The following is a 24,534-nucleotide window of genomic DNA, read 5'->3' as shown; positions in this document are numbered from 1 at the left end:
GAATGCTTGTATCTCTTGCCGGATTGTGGGGTCTGTGTCTTCTTCTCGTGGATCATGTCTCCACCGATTAGTTTGAATCCGGCGGAGTACCATCTGCAAGAAGGTGTCTTGGGCGGTGACCTCCCGAATGACGTTCATGGGAATGGCAGGTGGCAGTGCTTGGTCAGCCACAAAGTGGATATACTCCTCAGCAATCGATGGTTTGGATTCTGATGATGGCTGAGGGTGGCGGGACATGTAGTCAGCCGGGTTCTCCGCCTTCCCCCGTTTATGAACAATGGTGAAAGTGTACTCCTGAAGTCTGAGACCCCATCTCTCAATTCTCGGAGGCATCTTGGATCTTGGGTTGCCGTAGATGGTGACCAGTGCCTGATGATCGGTGATCAAGGTAAGGTGCTTGCCATATACAAAAACATGAAAGTGTTCACATGCCCAGACCACCGCAAGACTTTCCTTTTCTGGCTGCGAATACTTCTTCTCGGGATCAGATAGGCTGCGACTGGCATAGGCAACAATCCGTCTCTGGTCAGAGTCATTATCATATTGAGCCAAGATGGCCCCCAAACCAACGGGGCTGGCGTCTACGGTGATCTTGGTCTTCCGTTGAGGGTTAAAGTATGAGAGGCTGTCGGCCGACTCCACAGCACGCTTGATGTCTTTGAACGCTCGTTCGCACTGAGGGGTCCAGTCAAACGGTTGACCAAGTTTGGTGAGGATCCGAAGGGGGTGACTGATAGTAGCATAGTCACGGATGTAGCGGGCACAGTAGCTGGCCATCCCCAAGAAAGCTCTCAAGTCGTTGACGTCCTGCGGGCTCTTGGTATTGTTCAGGGTCGCAATCTTGTCCGGGTCAGGCTTCATGCCCTCATCTGAGAAAATATGGCCAAAGAATTTCAAAGTGGCCTGGTGGAACTCACATTTCTCCTTGTTCAACGTCAGATTCGCATCCAACAGGGCATGACAAACAGGATCAAGAGCGATGTCGTGCTCACGAACATCGGACCCATAGACCAGGATGTCGTCGCTGTAATTCAAGGTGTTGGAGATGTGTTGAATGATTTGCCGGATCGCCTCCTGAAAGATTTCTGCGGCGGATGAGACACTAAAGCTCAGCCTTTTGTACCTAAAAAGTCCTAGGTGGGTTGCAAACGTAGTGATGTAGCGAGATTTGGCGTCTAATTCTAGCTGGTGATAGCCTTTGTTTAAGTCCAGCTTCGAGAATACCCTTGCACCATTCAGCGCAGCGATCATGTCGCTCAGGTGCGGTCCAGGGTGCCGCTCCCTATCAATCGCAGTGCTGGGTAGGCGCATGTCAACGCACAGTCTCACCTTGTTGGGAGTCCCTTTCTTAGGTACGATGACCACTGGCGACACCCATGGGGTCGGGCCATCCGTGCGCTCTATGATATCCGCAGATAGGAGTTCTTGAAGCTCGTCCTCGACGGCACTTTGAAGATGAAATGGAACACGTCGTGGGTGCTGCGCAACGGGTTTGATCTGTTCGTTAATGTGCAGATGAATTTGACACCCTTTCAACCTTCCTAGGCCCTGAAACAGCTATGGGAACTTGCTCAGGCAGTTCTGGTTGTCGTTGACTTTGAACAAAATTTCCACCAGACGAAGACGCTCTGCAGTGGGGAGACTAAGTAGGCAGTCAGCCTCTGGCCCTTTGATGACATGTATAACCGCTGGTATGGTAATGTTGTCATGAGTGAGTGTCGTGTGGAATTTGCCCAGACAAGGGAGTGGTTTTTTGGACATCCACGTGAAAACACGGACTGGTGCAAAAGTCAATGGGGGCTTTGGGATCATTTTCTCGTGCTCTGTAACTGGAATGTAGTTCAGCGAAGCTCCGCTGTCCGTTACAAATTTGGTGTCATGATTCCCCACTTTAATGTCTAAGCGTGGATACCGTTTGAGTTGATCAGGGTCTGCAATCATGTTTAAGTGGAGAAGTGTGGCTCAAATGGTTAGAGCGGCAGACCCTGATGCAGAGGTCTGGCCCGGGACCAGGGTTCAATACCCGCCTCGGTGGGTCTTGGGCTCAATTTCCTCGGACCTGATAATTATCGCCTCGGTGCCTATTCTAATCATGGGTCCCACTCTGCGACTCTGGGCAATAGCTTGCTTAATCTCCACAACGGCCCCAAAAGCGCTGGGATGCCTGGTTTCACCCTGGGGGTGCCCAGGAGTGGTCACTCCCAGGGAAAACCAGGAAGGGTTCCTAAGCGGTATACGGACAGCGCCGGGACACTACCTCAGGGAAGTAGCTGTGCGCTCTATAAATACCGGTACATTTACATTTACATTTAAGTATTCTACGGTGTAAGCTGAGTCCCTGGATGATGATGATCTCGAGTCCCGAGACGGGGATCTGCGTTCCCATCGTGATCTGCGTGATTCTCGGCTGGAATGTGATGAGCCTGGGGACCGCATGGGCTCTCCTTGGACAGCTCGTATGTGATGTTTTCTCGTGTCTGAGCGAGACGATCTCGTTGTTTCATTTCGCCTCTCCTTGTGATAGTCTCCACACATTGCTTCAAAGTGGTTCGACCGCCCACATTTCCTGCAGCGCTGACCCATGGCTGGACATGTGTCTACATGGGGATAGTCATATCCACATCGGTAACACCGTTTAGTCCCTTCTGGCTTCCGGTCCCATCGCCCGGGTTCTCTCCTCCTGTATTCTGGGCGTCTTTGGCGCGATGACGGTCTCTGTCTCCATTGCTTCTCTTGCGAGTACTTTCGTCTGCTACTGGGTTTTTCTTGAACGCGGTGCGCCTGCTCATGACTTACACTGTGTCCTGTTTTGATGGTGGCGGCGTGTTCTTCAGCTTGGTCATAGACACAAGTCATTTCTTCGATCTCTTCTAATTCATGTGGTTTTCTCAGCAGCCGCCTTCTGAGTGTTTCCGAGTGGCAACCGGTTATGATTTGCGATTTGATGGCAGCGTCAATCGAGAAGGTTTCGAATTCACAGTGTCTCGACAGCCGCCGCAACCGGGTGATGAATGCACTCATTGCTTCCTCTTTTCCTTGACGCGCTTGATGAAATGCATGGCGTTCATAGTCCACATTTCTTTTATGGAGGAATTTCTTGTTTAATGCCTCACGTACTTTGTCATAGGTTCCAGCATCTGCAGCGGAAGGTCCTTGATTATTTTGCTTATTTCTCGGCCTGCTAGGTTGCGGAGGGCAATTAACTTTTCTTTGTCTACCGTCACTTTGGACCCCTTAATATAATCTTCGAAGTCTTCTAGCCATTCTTGCCACTTGGGGCCCATGCTTCCTCCCGTGGTCACGGTCAGGGGTTCTGGGGCTCGCAGGTGCGATCCTCCCGCGATGATGGGCTTAGCTTCATTCCGCTGTGGTGAAGTATTGGGGGTCACCATTGTGTCGCTGTTTCCCTCTCACTCTTTCCTTTGCCTGTGCTTGTTTTCTCACTACACTGCTTGCGTTTGTCAATGTTTGTTCTTGTAGTTCACTCACATTTATTATTGTCTGTTGACTTGATGTTGTCAATGCTTGTTTGCTTCTTCTCGCCAATGCTTCTTTATTTGTTCTTGTCAATGCTTGTTTACTTTTTTCCACCAATGCTTGTTTATTTGCTCTTGTCAATGCTTGTTTATTCTTACTCGCCAATGCTTGTTGATATTGCTGTATGCCTGACTTCAAAATGGCCGCTCTACAATGACCAAGGGGTCTGTCTTGAAAGTTGCCTGACTCCAAGATGGCCGCCGTCACTGCATGCACACGAGGCTTTCTCTCTCTCTTCACTTGGTCCCAGTTCACTCAGGACTCACCGGCAGGCGACTTCAGGAGGCAGCACACATCAGGATTCACTTCTCTCCTGCCACTGCTACCAACAGGTGAGGTTGGGGTGGGCTCCCGCCTTACTTTGCAAGGTCCCGCGCTTTCTTCGGCGACAGCGTGCCGAAACTCACGCATCGGGCGTGAGATTTTCCGACGTCGACGGGCACTCGAGCCCCGACTTCAACACGCTCGGCGGCGCTTGCCAGCGGGCCTTCGGGGACAGCGTCCTCCACGCTTGGGCACTTCTTCTTCGCTCTTGGGTGCGAGGCAGGGTCGGAGTGGGCTCCCGATTTCTGCACTTCCAGCACTCACCCAAGGCACACGCTTCCAGCGTGAGCCGTGCTACGGCGCGATCGGCTTCCTTTTCTTCGAGCGGTTCGGCGCTCGTTACTGTGGCCCCTCTTGGCTCCCTCACGGTCTCTGGAGGGCCAGGGCCACCTGCTGCTGGCCTCTCTTGCTCAGGCGGCAGCTCGGCTTCACTCGGCAGCGTTCTCCTCGACGCTGCCTGGGACAGGGTGCTCTCGTGGGGTCCTGTGAGCAGTGGGCTTAGTCATCCCACCCTCGTCGCCAGTTGTAGCATCGTGCTACAAGATATGACAGACACAGAATGTGTTTGGTAGAGCTCCTTTATTCCACTATTCTTCCGACCCTGTCCCTACTCTAACTGCCCTCATCCTGTGCTTGCTCCTCCTCTTCCCCTCAACCCACTTAGCTCCACCCCCCCAACTACTAGACTGTCAACTACATTACAGTGCAGAGGGTTAATGTGCCTGGGTCCAAGCACATGTAACATGCAGATCACAGAATTGTATTTTTTGTGAATAGCTCAGTGGGCTGCTGCATTTTATCACAACCAATGCCAACCTCTGTGTTACATTTTAAATCCTGAGTTTATGACTCTCCAGATCAAACACTCTTAAAATATACTGCCTGCCCTTATGGATGACATGTGATGCTTACAGCGTGTAGTCCTCATTGTCTTATGTAACATTTCCTATACATTAATTTACACACTTGATGGTGGTGATGGTGATGATGGTTCATTGACTCTGTATAATGTGCATGTGATGTAAAGTGCTCTGACACCCTACATTGGTATAAGTAGCGCAATAAATGTAATTAAATACATGTGAGAGAAGAGACATATAGATATGATGGGCGCCCTTGGAGGGTGGTAGTGAGGGACTCCATGGAGAAGTAGGTCATTGTGGGGCGCCAACAAAGACTGTTGCAGTGGTAAAGCCGGTCCTGCTCCTTCCTCACATGTGTGTACAGTGTAGTTCAATAGGAATAACAAAACTGCATTTCTCTCACACATTATGGGGCATATTTATGAAATTAGTGATGCATGGCAGCGCTGCAACTCACCTTGCTGTGTTTCCCATGCCACTGGGAAAGGGCAGGAATGCACAATATTTTCCCAATATGGTGCATTTCTGTCCTTTGCCCTTGCGCTGACGCCGTTTTGGCAGCCTAGCTCCAATGCAGGGTACCTTGCACCATGATGCACGGGTGTCTCCGTTGCATGCAGGATTGTTTTTGTGCAGGAAGGGGCACCTTCCTGCACTAAAACAATCCTGAGAGGCTTTTCCCATTTCTACGTGTGGTGCAGAATGCAACACAAGTAGAAAGAGGAAAAGGGAGGAGAAATAATGATATTTCTCCTTGTTACGACTCACCTGAGGAAGTGTAAGAGTTTGGCACAATCCCAGGTTTACAAGTCCTTGTAAATCTGGGAATACATCAAAAACCATGGGAGTTGCATGGAAACACCCAACCAATGCCCATGGAACGCCTCCCTTGCACAGAGCAGGGCAACGAAGGAATTTGCACTACATGCCTTACTTCACGCAAAGTGGCTTTGTGTGGCTTCATAAATCTGACTTAGAGGCTTGTGTCACGCATGTATTACTTTGCGTGGCGCAAACCTCTCATAAATATGACCCTATGTTTTTAAATATCAAATCCTTCGAAAATTGCACACATACTACAATGTTTTAGTTTAAATATTATTTTGCAGTAACATCATGGGGCATGCTTTGAAACTTGAAAGAATGCAAACATAAAACGTAATTCTACAAACTAGTACTAGAATTAGACAGGATTTTTATTTCTGTTTTGAAACAATCGCCACGTTTACAACAATACATGCTGAAGTGTATCCCCTCCCCTGTGGCATCGTAACGAGACGCAACCTGCTTGCCGCATGCATTGGGGTTCATTGAAATCCAGCAGGTCTGGTCTTACCTTCTGAGTGCACGTTACCCCAGCCCCCCCCCCCCCTTTCACCTGTGAAATGTGCACTGCAGATATCCCTTTCTTGAATGAACGGATGAATGATCAGCGATCAATTACAGGTGCCTGGAGGCATCTACAACTGCAATGTCATGACCTTGTGTCGCCCTGCAATATTTTTTCATTTAGGAAAAAAATAGTATCTCTTCTACCAGCTCCATATGCACTGGCTTCAGCCATGCATTCCACGTGCCTCCAGTTAGCAGAGGCCAAACTCTTTTAACATTGGCGCACATCCCTCCTGACTCCTGAGGGAAGCAGCCTCGAGTCTAATGGTTCACTGTCCATGAACTATTGAGTGGTGCATGGTTAGTACAAGACATCTGTATCAATAAAATATGTGAGCTTGCTTGCAATTCAGGTCTCACATGCCCTTCCAAACGCTCTCTTTACTACACCTGTGCTTGATGTACTGCAACAGTACATATACAGTTGGAAACAAGAATGTTTACAGGTCCTACTACAAGTAAAATACCATTTTAGCCTGCTCCGGAGGACTATTCTAGGTTGTTAAAGATCTTCTTCTTGAGTTATAGGTCTGAGGTATAGGTCTGAGCTGCAGGTGAGGGACTATAACGAATTAAAGAGCCTTTACAAGCATCATTGACACACGACGGAAGGGTTGTGACACTATTAGAACATTGCACCCACTGAAACTAGAATGTTCTAAATTAAACAGGGGAAAACGGAATGACAATCTCTGGAATAGTGAAGCAGAAGTTTAAAACAGGCATTATTGGCCCTCAGTCACTCCATTGTCTTCGATAACACTCCCATCACTTGAATGTTGTAATCATTCTTAGAGTATAAACAATATGCCGTTTTGTAATAAACAAAATAGCACAGTTGACAACACCGTTTAGGTTTTGCAGGAAAGTAATGGGAGTTACTAGTTAATTTTTGATTACTTGGTCTACGTAACTGTACTTAAATGTGGTGTCCACCTGGAGATTCCATCTGCTGAAAGCAGGAAGAGCGCCTGGATTTGTAGCAAGGCAAAATGAGGAATTACTGAAAAATTGGGGCCAGATGCAGTCATTGCCAAGGCAATTTGTCTTTTCTGAGAACCACACTCTCTCTCTGGATTTTGCTGGTAAATCCGCTCTTCAGAGTTACTGATGCCAAGGAATCGGAACCAAGGACCGATTGGCCGTACAGGGCATCAGGCATTTTCCCGGGAGTCTGGAAGTGGATGGAGGCGGAGGGGGTTGTTACCAGGGGGGAGCGGTTTTGCAGGAGTGATGCAATGTCCACCCCCTGTAACAAAATTAGCAGGTCAGCATAGGCCACCCAGCACTAACTTTTATTTCCAGGCTCCCTATGTTTTGAAATATGGTGTAGTTTTAAAAGCACCAGCTGCAAAGTTCTTTGTATATCGAACCCTTTTCAGCGAAAATCAAAATGTTGAATTATCGCTGGTGATTAATCTTCCTGCTAGAGTGAGCTGGAGTTTTAACTCTTGTTGCAGTTGTGACTGTTCAGTTAATAAATTACAATAGTTATCTTGCACAGTGAGCTATGAACAGCCATCAAAGAGTTGCATGTAAACTGCATGGTACAGGTTAGAGTTATGTTTTTTCTCAGTCTTTCATTATCCTAATGCTGCTAAAAGGGTTTTGTTTTGGAAGAAAGAAATTTGCATTAGAAAATGCAACCCTAGCCACTGTGTTACTTTATGAATCCTGAGTTTGTGCTTCTCCAGGCAAAGAACTCTTAAAACATGCCTACCGTGTAGTGCCTTTTGTGGTATGTAACTTTTTCTATACACTGACTTGCTTGCGTTATTCATTGTCTCTATGTGTTTTTCATGTAAAGTGCTCCTACACCATAATCTGGTATGAGAGGCGCTATAAAACAAATGAAATACATGTGAGAGAGGGACCATGGAGCGATGAGGGGCACAGTTGGAGGGTGATAGTGAGGGAACCATTGAAGGGCCCCACTAAAGACTGCTATATACCGGTGCACAATAAGCTCATAAGTTACTATGCTTTAAAAGCTAATACAATTGAATATATAATGAAAAATGTGTTGTAGATTGCAGCATTTTTGCCATTTTCCCCCTAATTATCTTGAGGTAAGAACACCCACAAACCTTCTTTGTAGTGGTCGGGCTCCCGCGCTGCACTTGCACACTACACTAAGTATGGAGTCTAGTCCCACAAAATTTGCCAGGACTGCTTTGGGTTCCCAGTCTGGTCCTTGTCGGAACTCTAGGGGGTGATTTACATGGGGAGATAACGGGGAGCTCGCATTGAGGCTTATAGAGTTTCTGAGTTTAGTGTAAAGCTGTAGTAAACAATTGGGCTTATTTATAAACCCTTGCGCCGCTGGTGCATCACTTTTTGTGACGCTCCAGTGGCTCCGGAGCCTGCTCCATATCTCCAGTTTTCAGCATTAAAGGAGTGTGCAATGGGTGTTGCTAAGGGCATTCCCATCAACATCCATGGCTTTCTGACACTGCCCCAGATATACGAGAAATCGTAACTCTGAGGAAGCACCAAAAACGTAAGCCTCCCCAGGGGAGGAGTAAGGGATGCACAACAATATCTTTATTTCTCCTTGTTTTTCCTTTTTCTGTGTGTCCTGCAGAGGAGGAAATAGTCTCTTGTGATTGTTTTTGTGCAGGAAGGTTTCCCTTCTCGCACAAAAACAATCATCCCCCAACACAGGCACTCTTGCACCATGGTACAAAGGTGCCTGCGTTGGCGCATTGCAGCCCAATGTGAGCCGTGCAGGGGAAAAGGACAGGAATGTGCTGTATCTGGAAGATAAGGCGCATTCCTGCCTTTTCTTTTGCCATAGGGCAGCGCCCCATGGCCAAAACTCATAAATGAGGCCTGGTGTGTTTTTTTAAACATACGCCAGTTTCCTTCTGGGCATCCGCACAGTGATGATGTTCCACCCCTCTGTTACTAAGGGGGATATCATTCTTGCACAGTACACAGTGAGTTGAACACATTTCGTTTATTGCACCTATCAGCATTATTTAACCCAACTGATAGATGTATTTCCCTGAGTTAAATCGATGTCACAAAATAAAGTATCCCTTGTACTGAATGCCGCTGCACCTCCTGCTTTGCATTGCGGAATAATGGTGAGATAAGGAGACAAAGCAGAAAGTGAATCTTAGAAGGCTGTCTGGAGTCCTGGCCCAGTAACTCCTTCATTGGTAAGGTAGGAAATCGTGTTAATATTTACCTTAGCGTGAATGCAAGCGATGCCTGGAGCGCATCTGCGGTGCATCATCTCAGAGCATCTCAGCGGAAGAGAAGAAAGCAGTCATCCCAAAAATATGACAATACGTGGCGTGACATGATTTATCGAGATGGTAGAAGCAGATGTCTGACACAACCTTCTCTCGGCCGACGCAAAGACAAATGTGTTTACATTAAAAGACTCTTACTTTTGGAAAAGGCAAATGTAATATTAGGAAGTATAGCCTCTAGAGCCGAATAGAACCGTTTCGTCACACATTTTGATAACAGTCTGGGCTGAGTACCAAAAGCACACAACCTTCTCTCGGCCGACGCAAAGACAAATGTGTTTACATTAAAAGACTCTTACTTTTGGAAAAGGCAAATGTAATATTAGGAAGTATAGCCTCTAGAGCCGAATAGAACCGTTTCGTCACACATTTTGATAACAGTCTGGGCTGAGTACCAAAAGCACAGGCCTTGAGCAAGCCAGGATGTACCAACTCCATCAGGAGATGCTGCTACAGAGAGATGCAGGGAACAGCCCTCTCGAGCTGAAATGGGTGGAGAAGCTAGATAACATACTTAACATAGTTTATTGTATTTAATTATTTAATGGAAGTCAAGTGAAGGGTACGTGACAAAAGTACATGGGGCAGTACCTCTGTGCCACCCTACTCCGGATTTCAATATTTTAGAATGACAAAATATGTTTAGTGCGCAGGAAAGTCACACCCGGAGTCCTTTTATGGGTGCAATATATGATTATGAACACGTTTCTCACCAGCTGAGTACTTTGCGCCACTGGAGAATGGGTTCCCACAAAAGTGAAACTTCTTTTAACATGTGTGGCTACAATTCACATGTCGAGTTTATGACGCACACAACATCTGGTGCCAGCTGATTAGGAATCCTGGATGTGCCCATGATTACCCCTGACTGGGTGTCTCCGAGTTCTTTTGCTGGCCCAAGAAGCTCGGTTTCCATGTTAACAAGGTTAGGCTTTGAGATAGCTGTCTTCCCGCCCCCCACAAGCCCTCGGCTGCTCCCTCCTCTTCACCCAATAAGCTGTCTTCCCGCCCCCTACAAGCCCTCCGGCTGCTCCCTCCTCTTCACCCAATAAGCTGTCTTCCCGCCCCCTACCAGCCCTTAGCCTGATCCCTCGTCTTCACCCAATCAGCTGTCTTCCTTCCCACCTCAAATGTCCTCGAGCTGTCGCTTTTCCTACCCCCTCCCCCCATCTTCACAGAGATACAGGCTACATTCGTGCCACTGGATCAGAGGAGTTTAGATGTCAGCCTCTGGCCTCCAAAGACAACTTGCTTGACGAAGATTGTGCTAAGCGCTTGGTTAACTCTGAGCGCAGGGAACCTCAAGCCCAGCAAAAATACCTGGCTGGAGGAGAGGCTGAGTGACATCCCACAGTATGAGCAGGGTTGTAGATGTCTCCATCCACTTGGAGAGACTGGGAACATGATGCTGTGCTATCTGGAGACTAAACTGCACTCTGAGAAAGGTGCACTTTAGCCTGATAGGATCCCCCTGAAAATTCAAGTGATGCACCAAAGCAGAGTAACCGATTAGGCTGACGCCAAGTGCCACGTTGTGGAGTTTTCAGATGGCCTGTGAGACTGATGTATTTGTTCACCTTTGATTTCAAGCGGAAGCTCTATCCCCAGCCAGAGGAAGGACGTCTAGCAGCACACCCATGGAGCTGGGAGACGACTCAAAGGATTAGCGGAAACTATTGCCGTAGTGTAATCTGAAGAAGGCAGTAGACCACCTGGCTTGCTAAGAACCTCCCTTAATTATCCTCTCAAACTCAAGTTGTGGCTGTTTAAGTTCTGCCATGAGAGCTGCTGCCAGATTGAAGAGTGCTACGAAGACAGGAGACTTCTTGTAGTTTTCCAACTAAGCCCCAGAAAGGGATGGTTGTGAGTAAAGCCATAGTCACCTGCTGCTGTCAGATGAAGAAGATCCTGTCACCAGGAGCGAGAGGTCATAGTTCACCTCTGGGATGAAAGGCTGTGCACCTTTCTCAAGCCTCGCTTCCTCTTGGAGGTCCTATTCCTTCTTTCTGCTACAACATTGTTGACCTTGTTGCTGTACCGCCTTATGCAGGTCGATTCAACCATACAGTTCACACCATCCCCATGTAGCCAGACGTCTTCGCCCGTTTTACTGAGCTGCTGTCTGCTCCAACATCTGTTGATAGTGGTGAATATAAGTGCCCAATTGATTGGGATGTTTTTCCAGCAGTTGTGACCCTGCCGCACACATCAGCCTGGGATGAGAAGAGGCATCCGTGCAGCAGCATGCACATACCTACACAAGCCCCCACAAATATTGTTGATGCATATATGGTTTCTCTGTATACCTAGAAAGCTTGACTATCCACATAACTTTTGTTGAACGTAACTTTCTCTGGTGCTCTAATAAGACATTTTACTGAGATAAGCCATTTAATAGTAAACAAAATTCTTATTCCTTCTACCAAAGCTATGATAATGCATGAGCATCAAATGTTTTGCCTTCGTAACCACACGAGAGCCAAAGCCTCAAAAGCAGGACCATGTCATTCCGTGAGTTTGAGTGTACTCAGGGGTTACCCAGTTGTCATTGAGTTCCCCTGGCATTGGTGAACTGGTCTGGTAGTTTGGTGGGATTGTGGTGACGTAAGTATAACATTTTAGGTTTTCTGTACTGTGAGGGCAAAAGTTGTGATTTATTTAGGATTATGGATGATGTTAAGGTTAGGTTTGCGGTTTGCATAGTTATCAATTAATTGTTAATTGCGTTTTTCATTATTCTAGATGAGTCATTCTGTTTTTTTATATTTGTATTTTTTAACATCATTGTTAGACCTGGCATCATTGGTGTGAGTCTCCCTTCCATTTTGACGGATTGCCTCCTCTGTTTTGATATGTTTTTGCTGGTGAAATGCTTTGGGCACTGTGCCACTGCTATTCAGTGCCACAGTGCAAGTGCTCCCTATGTTAAATTGATGTACTAATTGGTGATTCCATGGTTGGGTTATTTGATTTACCTGTCAGCCCCTAGTACAGTGCACCATGTGTGCCTAGGGCTTGTAAATCAAATGCTGCTGGTGGGCTTGGAGCACTGGTTGTGCCACCCACAGAAGCAGCTTGTAAAGTGTGTCTCAGGCCTGCCATTGCAAGGCCTGTGTGCAGTCTAGTACTGCCATGTCGACTTGGCAAGTGCACTCACTTGCCTAACCCCAAACCTTCCCTTTGCTTCATATTAGACACCTCTATGGTAGGCCCAATGGCAGGGTGCATTGTAAGTATAAGGTAGGGCATGCTCTGGTGTGTGTAGCATGTCCTAATAGTGAACTACAGCCATTTTCGTTTTTCACTATTGCAAGGCTACCTGTTCTCCATAGGCTAGAATGGGCAGTTAGATCATTACATTCTTATCATCCTAACTGACTCAGGGAACATGGTAGAAATTCAAATTTACTATGCCTGAACTCAGAATGATACAATACATATTTTAGTAAAGTTGGTTTTAATATTCTGTGTTTGAAAATACCACTTTCAGAAAGTAGGTATTTTCTTGCCTAACTGTCCAGGCCTGCCTCTGCTAGGTTGTGTATTTCTTGTCTGGGTTTGTGAGTGACAGGGCTGGGGGATTCCAGGAGACAGGCTGGGGCAGCCCAGGGGTGAATAGAGAGATCTGCATCTAGATGGGAGGGAGGAGTTGCACCTGGGACCTGATTAGGGCTGGGCCTTCCCTCTATAATGCTGACTCCACCAAGAAATTAGATCACTTCTGGAACAAGAAACCTTTTGCCAAGGAGAAGAACCAAGGAAGCTGCAGGAGTTTGACAAGCCCCTCTGCCAGTGTGCTGTTTGCTGGGTTGGCCTGCAGTGGTTGCTTCATTTCCAAGGAAAGGATCAAGGAACTTTTTAAAGGACTTTCATCGTCTTCAGAATATTCTCCAAGGGCTTGAACTATGCCTGCCTTCTGCTGAAGTCTCAGGGACAAAAGACTTCATATCAGGCTCCCCTCTGAATTTCCTTGCTGGGAATTCTCAACTCCAGACATTTGCGTGTCGCTGGGAGTTGGAAGCGTAACGCATCGAGAGGAAGCGTGTTGCCGCCGCAGCTGAAATCGTAGCATCGCCGGAGAAGCGAGCCTTCACCGCATCTCCCTAAGCGTGTGTTCATCGAAGCTACCTGCTGTAGCATTACCGGAGAAGCATGACGCCATCGTGAGAGTTGCCATCGCATCACCAGAGAAGCATGTCGCAGGGCCTGTCGAGGCTCCAAAGTACAGAGTCATCGCAAGGCTGCCAAGGCATCTACGCATCGGCATCGCATCGCCGCATCTTCCCGCATCGCAACCGGATCATCGCATCGCAACCGGATCATCGCATCGCATCAAGGCGCCATCTTGCGCACAGCAACGGGCCCGCAGGTCGAGAATCTACGCATCACCTCTACACCGGTAAGGAGTATGATGCATCCCCTACTCTGCGCAAGCAGTGAGGCATGCAAATCATTTCCCCCGGATCACGGAACCGACGCAGCTCCCCTTTTGCGAGCCTTTTGTTTACTTTGCGTTACGTATCTAGGTACTTTGTGGAGAACTTTGTCGCATTTATCATCAACGTGAACTAAGTAAATTTTATCATCTTTAAAGCAATCTTAAGTGTAGTATTGTGGATTGTTGTCCTTGTGTTAAGTCTATATAAAGAATACTTATTTTTATAAAACCTGTGTTGTGTCCATCTGTAGTGTGTCCACTGTATTACCGTGTATATTCACAAATGCTTAACACACTGCCTCTGAGATAAGCCTGTCTGCTCGTGCCAAGCTACTAAGGGGGTGACCAGGGGTTTTTAAGGAGTGTAATCCCCTTATCCTGACTTAGAAGTAAGGGTCCCTATTTGGACAAAGGTGAATACCATTGCCAACTAGAGACCCACAGATCTAACAATCGTATAAGCTACATTTAGTATATACAGCTTGCATAAATGCCCCAAAATGCCTGGTGTGAAGTGTGAATTAACTACCTAGCCTTCATTGTTTACAAAATCTTAAATACATGCTAGACATATGCTAGACTGTTTCTCACATTTATTTTTTCTAGTCTGATAAAAAATGTATTGCAAGCAAATATTTTTACTTTTGAAACCTTTTTTAGACAGTCTGTTTTATGTCAATTTTAGTGAGATGTCACCTCGGAGCCAATAATTGTCCAAAATCATTTCTAGCAGCTAAAACTGAATTATATTTCTTTTATCCCTCATATAGTTTGCCGAATTCATACTGTTCTGTTCATTCCCATGAAGGGTTCAACCTTTTCATTAACAATTTCATTCCCGACCCTTTTACTTAGTGCAGCGTTCTATTGACATCTGAGCTTTTGAAAAGATTCCCTATCATCTGTCTTTTGTGAGCAGAAACCTTTTGTACTGCAGAGATTTCCTTTTCTAAAGCTCTAATCTTTGTATTCATCTTTGTATATATTCCAGCAGTGGTGGAAATGGTAGAACACCTTACTGTGGCATTAAACGCATCACAATTATTAATCAGAGATGCATCATTTGGATCATTGTTGTCGACAAAATGTAGCAGATCGGATCTAAATGTATCTATAGATTCGGGGCTAAACCAATGTCTGCATTCTTGCACCAACTTAAAGTGTCAAAAGCAGACGATTTTGCATTGAACTTGCAAGCACAGAAGTGTCCCAAATACAAGTTGCAGAATTTGGTCAAACAGACAAAGAACATATTTGAGGGGACTTAATGGCTGTTCACCTTAATATCAACTTCTGAATATTTTTCTTCTAGAATTGTGTGCAAAAATATCAAGGACAAAAATGTCGACAGGGTTAGTGCATTTAGATAAGTGTAAGATTACTTTACTGAACTCCACATTAAGGTACGTAAAGGTGGAGTTAGGAATAGTAAATCTATTTTTGCCTATATGCATATACTTTCTCCCATGGAATGGGCCATGCTAATACACAGCTTCAAACAGCTGACACAGGAGAGAGCTCCGGCAACTCCCCCGCCCAGTTCCGCCCCCCCTGGCCCCCCGATGCAGTCATGATCCCAGTCCTTCAGCCCCCTCTCTGATAGCACCACGATTCCACGATACACCTAGTCACGTCCAGTCTCATCAGACCCATACCGCCCCCTTTCCTACGCACAATCCGCACCCACATGCTTCTTCCCCTAGTTTATACCCCACACGTTTCTTGCTACTGCTAGCACACGGACCACACGGACCCGACCCACACGCCACTGTTCCTCCATTTTCGACCTCCACTGTTGTTTGTGCACCCTAATGTGTATATGTCCCATGATATGGTCTGTATTGTGCAATATCGACATGCAAATAAAAACAAGTTTAAAAAAAAAATGCATAAACTTTCTCGATATTTTGGTCCTCAATATATTATCCACAATATTTTGATACATGCTGTTTCTGTAGTCGATATATTGACTGGCATTAATAAATAATGTAATCTCAAATGGAAATGATTTGAATTACAATAAAAAGTAAACTGTTTTACTATGAGGAACTTAACCTCCATAGTTGTAGTAGTTTGGCATTTTTAAGGACCATCTCTAACCTACTGACATTTTATGTGACGTAAATTTTGCTTTTGACAATATAGCCAACTGAGGATCATCAACAATATTCAAATATCCGCCTCCCCAAATACAATGTTACCAGAGCCCACTCCCAAAATGATTTTGAGAAATCAGTCGAATCCGTAACAATTACGTGCATGCTAGTAGGATGTAAAATCATGTCTCTTAGTCGTAGTTTAATTTGAACGAATGAACCTGCTTCTTCCATGTTAAAATCCATAACTTCGAAATATAAGTGTTCTGCAACCACTACAGCAAAACCATGTTTTCTTGTTTATTGCCTGTGAGAATAACAGATGGCTACTTGAGTGTTTTGAGCAAACCTTGTGTAAACATTCTGACATTTTTAAAGTAGTAGTCAATATTTCTTCTCTTGGCGAGATGCCTAAGGCCATTATCATTCAGAGATATAATCTTCAGTGGAGTCGAACTGGCCATCTACACCATAGAGGCGGTGCAAGCTTGCTCTTAAGTGAAAAACACACCCCAATACTTCATACATAGAGATTTAAGTAATATGCAGCTGTAAAAAGAAGTTCAACATTGGTAGCAAAAATTAAAACTTAGCAAATCATAAACATTTAAATTATGCCTGGAAAAACATCTCAAGTATACAACAATTCAACACCGTGTGAACATTATTTTTAACTCTAAACTTATATGTATGACTCCAAAATGTATGTCTGTTTTAATTGTATAGCTTGACCCTAGCCAAAAGGAAGCAGAGCATTATAACATTGTACAAAGAACAAGTGATTGGAAAGGTAGAGGGTTTCTGGGTGCGGAAGTGTACTGTTTACTGTTTCCTACATGGGAGCAGGGTTAAGACAGCCTTTACGGATGAAGAGATGTTGTTCCTGATGCTCACGCATAAATGAAAAAGGCTTGTCGCCTCACTTTTTCTCTTTTACACTTCATTGTCTCCAATCTGATGGTGTCCTGACGGCAAGTATGACAAGAGCCACCAAAGATGGTGAGCTTGCCTGCCGATAGGCAAGGGTGGTGGTTGTGACTGCTTTGTGAACACTATAATAACTGTGATACCAAATATTACCGCCAAGCATGAGTCTCCAAAAACTTACCAAGTTGTGCGTCTCACTCAGTCTAGATTGTTGCCCGGTTTCAACTCATGACTGAGGATTTGAAACAGGACCTGTTATTCTATTTTGCTGGACAAGTTATGTAATTTCTAAGTCCTAGAAGATAAATTCAAACTGAGGGCTATTGTCCTTACTATCTCATGATTCGGGTGACCTGTTCACTTTTTACTCTGGTACCCCTACAAAGGTAGGGCTCATTAATATCATCAGCATACTAGATGTGTCATTGAGACAAGCTACTCTGTGTAAAATAATGCAACATAACCATCTGGTTCTACTGAAGTTATCACTACCACACTATTATTGATATGCTTATCACTAAAGTAATCCTTGATAACTGATATGGAACTGTTGTTCACAAATGAGAACTTGGATAATGTGTTACATATAATTGATTCATTAAATATGAGGTATCATTTTATTAAACATTTCCCTTGTTACAATTTGTTGTTTCGATCTTCTGTGGGTTTCAATTAGTTATATTTCTGATTTTTGTCTGTTACAGGCAAATGGACACAGTTTTGTACATATGGAGCATGAGAAAGCTGTTTCACTGCTGAAAAGTTTCCAGAACACAGTAGACCTAGTTATTCAACGTGAGCTTACTGTCTAAATATTTTTATAAATAGTCAAATACATATAGGCAGATCTAATGTTCTGACAGAAATGTATACATATAAAGCAGATGTTGCCAATTGCTGGACCAATGGCAAATATTAGTGCCAAATGTATGATAATATATGTTCGTATGATCATCTTTAAAAATATTCATTATATAAATATGATGTACACGTGGTTATGTATTAGTTTTTATTGCCAGCCTAAGGCTACACATTGCTGAAGTTTTTTTTTTAAATTAAATTACTTTATTCTCAAAATGAAATTCATATGATTTCAGAGCACAGAAGCACATACGAGCTCTACTGAAATTATGCTCACCGTGAAAACACTGCCTCAAAAGTTGTATATGCCTTTTATATCGCATCTACAAAGAGAATGGAAATATAATTCCCGTAAATCATATTTCTATTGAAAGTCGCATTTGACTAAACAGAAAGGTTGTTCAATATTTTCTTAACTGAAAACCTCTTATTGCTAAAGGACCTATATATTAGAATTGTAACTGTGCCATTTTGAATCCCATTTGGATATGACTTTTTTTTACATATGCCTTACGTAACTCGTAAATACGTTGATACACAGGCACACATATGCATGTATACATATATAGATATGTATATACATGTATGTGTGCTTGTGTATGTCTAGCTACTAGACAGATATATTTGTATGTGGTTATATTTATGTATATACATATGTTACAAAAGATATGTATATAGATATATATTGGGATTATATATACACACACACATATATCTATATATATCTATATATAGATATATAAAATACACACACATATATCTATACACACATTTATATACACACACACACATTCATTTATATAAATTGGTTGCGGGGTTTAAAATTCGTAAACTAACACCTTCATTCATCTGAAGTCTTTTGGAGAGGACATTCAATCTTGTAATGTAGGCAGAAAATGTTTGCGATTTTTCTGATTCACCCAGTAAAGGCTGGTAGGAAAGCTAATGATTTATGCCATCATGAGTGATATTTATGTGAAATCATAACTGCAAATATTAAGTCAAAGTTTTAATTCTTTTATAATGCATATGTTAATTTACTATATTGGAAAGTATTTTAACGACCTGTCTAATTATGAAAGGCGTATTGATGAGACACACGGCTAAATTTGTGGTTTGTGTCCTTGTAAGAAATGACTGGAGCCTCGACAGATGGCTCAACTCAACGCTCTATTATTTGGTCAAGATGTTCTGGACAGAAATTGTCAAGGGGCCCACTGCATCTGCACACTGCAGTAAAGAAGTTATTACAGCTACTGCCGTCAAGCTTCAAGACGAAGTAAATGGAACACTGTAACACATGGGATTCTGCAGTTCCAACTTCTACTTCAACAGGCCTAGTGTCACTAGCTCATTAAGCAATCTTCCAAAACTTCAAAGCCCTGTAAAGTTCATGTCAAAAGACAACATTAGGTGAGAGTGCACAGTGCAGAAAAATACATGTGCTCTTTGTTTACATATTGCTTTAATGTGCAATATTTCCAATGAAAGTTGATGTCAAGTAAATGTCCATATTTAGATTTTTTGTTTTAAAAAAAAAAACATTTAATTGTTTTTGATTAATTATCGTTAGGAAACGTTATCATTATATTTTACTCAAATTACTTGGCCTTCATTAGAAATATGACATGCAATGGGTCCCCCTTAAGATTTACCTCCCTGTTTGTATATGTTTAATTAGCTCCAAGCAACAGAAAACCTCTACCACTGAAACTTAACAAAGGTGTTATCGGAGTACAGAATTAAATATTATTTACCTTATTAACATTGTGCAGTCAGTACACTATCATGTGTCACTGAGCAGATATTTAGCTGTAGTGCTGCAAAAATGAATGACTTGAAAGAAAATTGTAAGATAAACTGGCTAATTTGTACCAGTGACCTATTGTCAGTGAACTAGAGTAGCACTGGAAAAGTCCTATGTTATAGTCATAAAATAGCTGCTAATTAAGAGATTTCAAGTGTATAGAAACGGTAAATATATGCAGAATGAACATTTAACATCAATGGTACAAAACTTGCTATAGTTAAGAAACCATTAGCCATTGCTCACATGTAAGTCCATCTTTGCAAAATCATTAAGCAGTTCTTAAAAGTAGTAAAAGTTGTTCCATAGAACTTAAGTACTAACTTCACTTTAGGGGCATGCAAAGTTTTTATTACGTGAATGAAATCTTGTGAAGGTCCCGATTACTGGCCTACCTTTAGTTTGCAGAGTTTCCTGCATTTCCGGTGCTTACCTCCCAGTGTAGGTTTACCGCATAAATTAGCAATATTTAAATTATTTAGGATTTTTGTAAAGTGCTACTAATCACTGAAAATTGGATGTGTTCTATTTTCTAGAAAGTTAACTTTGCACCTGTTATCCTCCTGAATTTGAACCCATGGGCCTAATATAGAGTTTGGTGGATGGGCTACACGGTTACAACATGACTGATATCCCATCCGCCATATTACAAGAGCTACAGGATATAATGCACTTGTAATACAGTTGACAAATTGTGAGAGAGTAACCCAGATGCACAATAAATGTGAACTACAGGTGGCAATCTTCATGTTGACAAAACCTGTGCTAGGTTTGCGAGAAAATAAACTTTGCACACCCCTACTTCACATGGAACAATAATTTGTTTAATGTAGTTTTGATTTCATACAGACCAAATGACTGCTTGAGTTATTGCAAAACGTTGTTATCATATCTTTGGATTCTTGCTGTGAAAGTTGCAGTTGTATGGACAGATTCCTAGTCCTTAAGTTACTTTGGCATTGCCATGAAGTTTTCTGACTATGTTGGATAAAATTACAAACAGACAGGCGATGAATAAGCTCACAATTTTATAATATAACCATGTAAATTCTGTTTCATTGTTTTGCATACGACATTAGAGACTTTAATTTTTTTCACAATTTGATTTGATTTTTATAATGACACTTCTTTTAATTAATGTGTATTAGATCAACTGGTCCCTAGGCGTATCTCATATTTTCTGAGTGTTATCTCTGTAACATTCCTCTTGGAGCAATAGCGATATGCAGACAAATGTTCAAAAATGGCTGGTCAACGTTTAAAAATGTTAGAGTGAGCCTTCAACATGGTGGCAGGCAACCCTAAATCACTTTAAAAAAGAATAAATCTCTTAGAATTTAGAAAATACCTTTCCATCCTCCCACATTTATTGCAGTTTTTAAATCAGATTGTGGTTGCTCATTTGCTATAGACACAACTCCACACCAACCCTCCTCCTGAATGATAGCAATCTCTAGGTAGGTGGAGTTAGTAATATGCTGGAGACCAGACGAGGGAAGAGAAGACTACAGGACTGTGACAATGAAAACTTGGACTCAGGCTCATAAAATGTTCAGGTAAGTATTGGGCTGCTACCATCTTATCAGTGTTAGCCATCAAAGTTATCTTTCTGTGATGATGTACTAAACTCATAGGCCCTTAACCAAGCACTAAAATGAAAGAACAATCAGAGACAGAATTGCTGCTCCACCTGGGTAACTTTACACAACAATCTGAGCAAACAATTCATTTAGGATGCTCACACAAAACAAACCTACTGAGGCAGCCTTCACTAGGCAGCTTTCACTAGCAATTTAGAGTGGATACTAAAGTACAAGGGCAAATCCACATTATCACCCTGCCATTATCAATAAACACTACTCTTTAGTAACTGGAACTCTTGTGCTAGTTGCTATCAGTTTGTTATGCTATGCTATGTTATGTTATGTCATACCCAGCTACAACCATCAGCTTAAGATTGCCATGACGAGCTTCTACACTTGCTTGAAGTCTTACAGGTGACAACGAGGTGTGGTCAAGGTAGAGGGGCATGTCCTGGGGCATATCTAATCTGTGTAACAACACTTCATCTTGATTTCTGAACTTGTATAAAAGAAAGGCAAGAACATTTCTTGCTCTATTTTAAAGTGTGAGATGAGCTTAGGTGCACTTAGACGGAAACTCCTACGATGACTGTAGGATTTCCCTATCCAAAATGAACTTTAAATATGGCTCATGTCAGCCAATGTCCTGAATTTCCTGACTTCTACTAGCAGTGATAAAGGTGGTCATTGAACATTTGTTTGCTAACTGGAAACAAAAAAGACATCCTCTATTCGAAAAGGGCATCCCAGTATCACTAACACATAACAGGAAGAACTTAGGAGGGTACAGACATACGAAGAAATGGACTGCAGGTCTTGAACCTATGCAGTAGGCATGCTGTTAAGGCTTCCAAACTTGTAACTGAAGCCCAAATTTCCTGTAGGGCTCATATAGCTCCCAATTAACCTTGAAGAATGAACTGTTTCGATTGTTCTCTGCACTATACTTTATCAAGGGACAAGGCATTCATTGGTGCATATCGGTGGCCACAGTCACTGAGCACATTTAAGCATAAATGCCAAGACTACTTCAAAAGAGCATCATCTCCTAGCCAGTACCAACCACTTTATTTTGAAAACATCAGCCAAATATGGCCTGGAGCTAACACAGGAAGGCATTTATGATGATGCAGTTGCAGGTTCTGTAGCAACTAGAATTTAGCAGCCGTTACCTTCCTTGTCAGGGACCAGTGGCCTCTGGAGCTATTATGGAGAAATGAGTATTTTCTTCACTCTATCACCATGATTAATCTAAAGAACCCTAAGGAACAATGGAACTTGGGGAAAAGTATAAAAGACCCTCCATGCAACAGAAGGGGCCAGGTGTCCACTTTTCAGTTCCCTGAGTTCTGACTCTCATGTTCGAGGTTCAGTTGAAGTACATCCTCTTGAGACTCAAATAAATCCAACCATAGGAACTCGAAACTGTTGATAATGGAAGATGGTGACAAGCAACAGAGTATCCAAATACTCAAGCCAGCCATTCCTTCTCAACATTTCCCTTCCTAACTAGAAAAGTGTTCATGTAGTACAACAGAAGTAACTCATCAGTGATTATATCCCATCCATTAGCATGTTCCTCCTAACCAAACACTTGGGTAGTAGAATATGGATGAACCAAAGTTCTCCTGGCCTAATCTAGAATTCAGTAACTTACCTCTTGGGTGACCTCCTGCTGATCCTCTTGGTCCTTAGTATTTGAGTCTCAAAGACAAAGTACTAAAGGCCAATATAACATATTGAAAGTCCTAACCTGGCGCTGTCAACCTTTATGGGGTTATTCACCTGCAGACAGCTTGTGCTCTCATAATTGGGGCCATGCTCACAAGGAACATTTGTCTGTCCATTGATGAAACAACTATCTTCTTGAAATAAGAAGCCTGGACCCCAGACCTCGGAATCTCTACAGCATCTTTTTATCGACTGATATATGCTTTACAAGTACTCCCATTATGGCCCAGGAACAACACATACATTATGAGTATGGTAATGATGTCCCAAGAATCTCTGCGAACCTTCAGTCTCAACAGCTTTTCATTTCTTTAAAAAAATAATTTACATTTAACAGACACCTGGGGTAATGTGCGTTCTGGGGTCAGAGGCTGGTGCTGCCGTCAGATTTTTAAAGCACCGAACACCCTAATATGATGTAACATCTCTGCTTCCACACAGTAGTTGTGACCCCTGGACTTTATTACCCCTTAGCTACATATCAACCAGCATCTCCATATCCTCGTCAAAATATTAGAATCCTCTTGGTGTAGTTAGGAGAATGCCATTGGTTCTCTTTTCCTCAAAGTCCTTAGTTCAATTTTTGAGTCTATTCAAGGTCTATTATACAGGAGCAAACACCCAGTTGCCCCTACCAGTCGGAATACAAGATTCCCAGATTTTGGTGCTGGACATTCCTAGCAATGGATGAAATGTCTTGACTATGTGCTTGTCATCAGTGAGTTGCATTGTTTTGTTTATGAAGGGCATTTATAACATGTCAATATATCTACAAACACCTAGACTGTAAATGCTGTGAGATTCTACAGCTTTCCCTCATCTTGGTGTTTCGATATGTCCTCCCTTTCACATTAGGGCCTGCTTAAGATAACAGGAAATACTCTTCTGGACGTGTCCAACATGCAGGAACTTTGCAAAAATTGGCAAATCAGCCTGGTACGTCTGTAGACGTGGTTACTGGTGATCAGCCATCAAAATAATAGCTCCAAGTGAGGTTCTGAAATATATCTCATGCTCACTAAAGTGAGGGTGGGAGTTTTATAAGGTTTCTGACAATATGGAAGTGTCTATTCTAATGTCTTAAAATCATTCATTGAAAACTCCATCATGGGAGATCGTAGCTACCCATCTTCTAGATTAGACATTGTAAGTGCCTATTGATTCTCAAGAATGTATGTTGCCCGGTCAGTCTGCAAATTAGCAGGAGGATCTGAATCTAACATTAGATAAGGGTGAGGTACTTTTATTGATGACAAATACAATGCAATATAGCGTATTGCTACTGCTTATTTGGTGAAGGGGAATTTGTTTTATCGCCTGATAACCTCTGAGAATTTCTGTTCAATACCCATCAAAACTACAATATTTGTTACGTGCGTGGGATGGCTTATGTAAATGTCTGTTCCAATGTAAGCCACGATGACCACTTCTAACCACATGTGTAAATGTGATATAATCTGTTTTATATTGCATGTAATTTAATGTTTAATTATTCATCATAATTTACTTGCTTATACTGCCTGCTTATTTGTGGATCTGTTCGACCAACTATACACTATGAATAGATTCACTATGCACTGTTCTCACTGTATGCACTTTAAGTCCTAGTTGTAAATAACACAGATAAAACAGTACCCATATATTTTGTCCCCATGAAGAGGATGATCCCATCATGTCTCCGACATTGACTACGATAAGCTTTAAATAACCTGTGC

General features: G+C 43.1%; 1 protein-coding gene across 1 annotated transcript in view; it reads left to right on the top strand.

Moving 5' to 3' along the window:
- Positions 1-17,807, top strand: part of LRRC7 (leucine rich repeat containing 7) — a 2,053,453-nt gene extending 2,035,646 nt beyond the window's left edge. The window contains exon 28 of the mRNA XM_078668793.1: positions 17,542-17,807. Coding sequence (XP_078524919.1) covers positions 17,542-17,649 — 108 coding nt within the window. The 3' untranslated portion in view covers positions 17,650-17,807. The remainder of the gene's footprint in view (positions 1-17,541) is intronic.
- The last annotated feature ends 6,727 nt before the right edge of the window (positions 17,808-24,534 follow it).

The sequence above is a fragment of the Lissotriton helveticus genome, chromosome 1_2 (assembly GCF_964261635.1).
Source record: "Lissotriton helveticus chromosome 1_2, aLisHel1.1, whole genome shotgun sequence".
In the NCBI taxonomy this organism is placed as follows: Eukaryota; Metazoa; Chordata; class Amphibia; order Caudata; family Salamandridae; genus Lissotriton; species Lissotriton helveticus.
This window is presented reverse-complemented; position numbering and strand designations above follow the sequence as displayed.